At 57.3% G+C, this 4,469-nt stretch overlaps 1 protein-coding gene across 1 annotated transcript; it reads left to right on the top strand.

The window, feature by feature from the left end:
* Positions 1-2,222: 2,222 nt before the first annotated feature.
* Positions 2,223-4,293, top strand: FOXC2 (forkhead box C2). Its single transcript, XM_057381434.1, has one exon. The coding sequence runs from the start codon at positions 2,741-2,743 to the stop codon at positions 4,211-4,213; it is 1,473 nt and encodes a 490-aa protein (XP_057237417.1). The 5' UTR covers positions 2,223-2,740; the 3' UTR covers positions 4,214-4,293.
* The last annotated feature ends 176 nt before the right edge of the window (positions 4,294-4,469 follow it).

Below are 4,469 nucleotides of genomic sequence, written 5' to 3'. Positions count from 1 at the left end.
CACCGCTCCCGGTAAAGGCTGCGAGAAGAAAACCGGCGGCGTCCCCGGGGAAACGGGCAAAGCCAGTCCCGCTTTTCCAAGCGCCTCCYGTTCTTTTCCTCGAAGGGGCTCCTCTCCCTGCGCTGCCCCGTTTGGAAACTGCGCGTTTTTCATAATTCAGGKTTTTTTTTTCTTCACGCCATTCGAGTTTCGGGCTTATCCGATCCCGCTGGTTCAGTCTCTGCTCAGTCCCCAGCTGMGGCAAGCAAAGAACTTTTGCTGCTTGTGGTGTTTCTGTAGAAATTGAGCTCGGTAAAGTTTTCAGCCGAGGAGAGGTAAGATTCCACCAAGGATATTTCTGCAGCGCGTCCCAGGATTGTAGGAAGGGACAGCACGGGGACACCGCAAGGATGACTTTGCTCAAGTTCTGCATTTTAAAAATCCGACATTAAAAATAAATTATGTCGTTATAGAAATGCCGTGTGCTTTTTTTTTTTTTACGCTGAGACACAGCCCAAGTTGTTAGGAGAAATATGATTTATTTGAAACCCCTACAGAAAAGTGTGAAGTCGTTCTCAAATTATTCCAGGGGAAAAAAAAAAAAAAAAAGTTTTCTCTTACATTGATATACTTATATAAAAAAAATATCAGCTTATCTCGCTATTTGTCTTCACAAAAAGAAAAAAAAAATAGCCCCGGACTCGGTGGATGAAACCCTCCCCGAATATTCAAAATTATTCCCTTCAAAATTAAAAACCAATTTCGAAGTGCCCGAAGGAACTTCCCGATCCATTTTTTCATCGCAGATAATTTTTAACCATCTCTCCTTGTAGAGGAGCTGCCTCATAATTTAATTTTTTTCTCCCCCCACTGTTATCGCATAAAATCGTTTCCTTTCTTATTAAGAAAATCTCCGGTAATTAACAACCCCGCCGGGTTCCCACGGCCGGAGCCGGCTGCGGTCTCGTCCCCACCGCCCCGGCTGCGAGCGGGAAAGGGACCCTTGGTTCCAACAGCCAGCCAAAATCACAGCCTGACTTTGGGGGGAAAAAAAATATCTTTGTTTAAAGCCTTACGAAACCACACAAATTGCAAGGAGGGAAAGGCAGAATTACAGTGTAAGAAACCAAAAAATCACCGCTTAGGAATCAGAGCGGCAGCAGCCAGGCTCGGGGGAGGCGGCGGGAAGGAACCCAGCCGAAGTGACAGCTAATTCATTCCGACCTTATCTCGGTCTTTTCGGGCTCGAATCGATTTTGCAGCTCTATTTTTGATTAGAGATGTATTATTATTTTTTTCTTCCCGCGGAGCGGGGAAATCGCTGATTTCCCACCTTGGTTCCTTCGCCCGGCAGATCCACGCTTCTCTCGGGCRGAACAGAACAAATCGCAGCAGTTTTCCCCCAACACTTGAGTTTACACTTGGTCACCATGCGTCCCTAATTGTCCCATTCTGATTGCCTCTAATGAACTCATTAGGGARAAGGCAGAGGGGCGGATTTCACAGGCACAAGAAAATCCGCCTCAATGCCCGGAACGAAAAAGAAAAATAAACGCTTAAATGCGCCCTCTGTTTTCTGTTGGTTTTGTTGGGTTTCTTTCATAATAATAAAATATCCCCAAACTGCCCCAAAGCCGCAGAGGAACCTCTGAACCCGCAGCGACGGCGCCACCGGGGTCGAAACGGGGCGCGATGTCACCCGCCACCGGGAGAGCACCGCGGGACGGACCCGTGGCCTTCCTCGATAAACCGCGGGGTGTTTCACTTAATTATATTTTAAAAGGTAAACGCAGGACCTGCCCTGCACGGGGACACCGCGATATCGGCACTACGGAGCGACTATCGCAGTGTCGCGACTCCCACCTTCCCCGGCATCAACCTGCCCGCAAAAAAAATGCTTAAAAACTTCTCTGCCGGCCGCGGCGCGGGCAGCGGGCAGATCTTCGGCCGGGGCCGCTCGGCTGCGGGGCTGTTTTTTGGGGCCAAATCGTTGAAACCTTGTCGGAGGGGGGGTGTGTGTGTGCCCGGTGCGGGGCCGGGAACGCGCGGGGGCCGCTCGCCAGCGCCACCGCGGCCGCGTCCTGCGCTCCCATTGGCTGCGGCCGCGGTTCCACGCGCTCCCATTGGCTGCGGCCGCGGTTCCGCGCGCTCCCATTGGCTGGCGGCCGCGGCGGGGGGCGGGGCCAGCGGGGAGTAAAAGCGCGGCGGCGGCGCGGGGAGAGTTTGGAAGCGGCGCAGCGCGGCCGGGAGGGAGCTCGGCGGCTCCCGCACCCCTCCGGGGGCTCCGGAACGTTTCGGGCCGCTCTTTGTCACAAGGACTGGGTTTTCCGCAAGGCTGCTTTTTCTTCGTCTTCTTTTTCTTCTTTTTCAATTTTTTTTTCCCGATTTTTTTTTTCTTTGTATTATTTTCGATTTTTGTTTTGTTTTTTAAAATTCCCTTTTCCTGCGAGAACAAGCCCCCCCAGCCCAGCTCCCCGCAGCAGTGCCCGCCGCCGCCGCGGGCCCTAGGCGTGTGTACAAGAATCACAGTCATACAGAGGGAGGGAGAGGCCGCCAGAGACCACCGTGCCCCCGGCGACCCGGAGGATGCCGCTGMGGTGCCGCTGCTAGAGGACACGCTGGGATTTAGCTCGGCTCCSAGACTCTCTCTCTCTCTCTCCCGCTCTCACCCTTCTCCGCAGAGGGGTCCCGGACGGGGGTGAGGCCCTTCCACCCTCCTCCTCTTCCTCCTCGCCTGCCCGGCCGCGGGAAGCCCCTCTCCATGATGCAGGCTCGCTACTCCGTCTCGGACCCCAACGCTTTGGGAGTGGTGCCTTATTTAAGCGAGCAGAACTACTACCGGGCGGCCGGGACGTACGGCGGCATGGGCAACCCCATGAGCGTCTATTCGGGCCACGCCGAGCAGTACGCGGCGGGCATGGGGCGCTCCTACGGCCCCTACCACCCGCACCAACMCACCGCCCCCAAGGACCTGGTGAAGCCACCTTACAGCTACATCGCCCTCATCACCATGGCCATCCAGAACGCCCCCGACAAGAAGATCACGCTCAATGGGATTTACCAGTTCATCATGGACCGCTTCCCTTTCTACCGAGAGAACAAGCAGGGCTGGCAGAACAGCATCCGCCACAACCTCTCGCTCAACGAGTGCTTCGTCAAAGTGCCCCGCGACGACAAGAAGCCGGGCAAGGGCAGCTACTGGACCCTGGAYCCCGACTCCTACAACATGTTCGAGAACGGCAGCTTCCTGCGCCGCCGGAGACGCTTCAAGAAGAAGGATGTCTCCAAGGAGAAGGAGGAGGCCCGGGAACGGCTGCTGAAGGAGCAGCCCAAGCCCCCCGGGCTGCCCGGCGCCGACATCCCCAAGGAAGCCTCCTCCTCCTCTTCCTCTTCCTCCGTCTCGGCGCCGGCCTCCGAGAAAAAAGTGGTGATCAAGAGCGAGACGGCGTCTCCCGAGCTGCCCGTGATCACCAAGGTGGAGACGCTGAGCCCGGCCAGCGGCGGGGCCCWGCGGGACAGCCCCCGCAGCGCCGCTTCTCCTCCCGCCGCCGCTTCCCCGGAGGCTTCGCTGCCCGAGCATCACCCGGCCGGCAACGGGCTACCGGGCTTCAGCGTGGAGAGCATCATGACCCTGCGGACTTCCCCCGCGGGCGASCTGAGCCCGGTGAGTGCCGCCTCGGGCCGGACGGGCGGCGGGCTAGCGCTGGGCTACCCCGCGGGGCAACCGTCGGGCTACAGCGCGGCGTGCAGCCAGGCGCTGGACACTAGTGGGAGCTACCACTGCAGCATGCGGGCTATGAGCCTCTACAGCGGCGACAGGCCGGGCCACATGTGCGCCCCGCTGGAGGACGGGCTGGCCGAGCATCCCACCGGCGCCCCGTCGCCTCTGGGCACGCTGAGCCTGCCGGCGGGGCAGGACGGAGCGCTGGGCACCGGGCATCCCCACGGYGGCGGCGGGGGAAGCGGAGGGGCGGCGGGGGGACAGCCGCCGGCTTCATGGTACCTCAACCACGGCGCTGAGCTGAGCCACCTGCCCGGGCACACTTTCGGCTCTCAGCAGCAGACTTTTCCCAACGTGCGGGAAATGTTCACGTCGCACCGGCTGGGGATGGAGAGCGCGGCGCTGAGCGAGCATCAGGTGAGCAGCAACTCCGCCTGTCAGATCCCCTACAGATCCGCGCCCTCCCTATATCGCCACGCCGCCCCCTACTCCTACGACTGCACTAAGTACTGAGTAGCCGCCAAGCCCCCCCGCATAGGCCCGTCAGAAAACAAAATGTTTAGGAAAATAAATATTATTAATAATAATTATTAAAAAAAAAATCGGGAGAAGTATACCCGCACCAAACGCAGAAAAATTAAAAAAATGATCTGAAAGCTTCCCCGTGGAGCTGTGGCCAAAGAGTTTGAAGATCCCAAAAACCCCGTTTTGGGCCTCCTGAAATTCTGGACAAGTATATTTTACTTGAAAAAGGGGGATCTCTCATTTG

Source organism: Malurus melanocephalus, unplaced genomic scaffold (genome assembly GCF_030028575.1).
Source record: "Malurus melanocephalus ecotype Western Australia unplaced genomic scaffold, MMel_1.1 scaffold_510, whole genome shotgun sequence".
In the NCBI taxonomy this organism is placed as follows: Eukaryota; Metazoa; Chordata; class Aves; order Passeriformes; family Maluridae; genus Malurus; species Malurus melanocephalus.
This window is presented reverse-complemented; position numbering and strand designations above follow the sequence as displayed.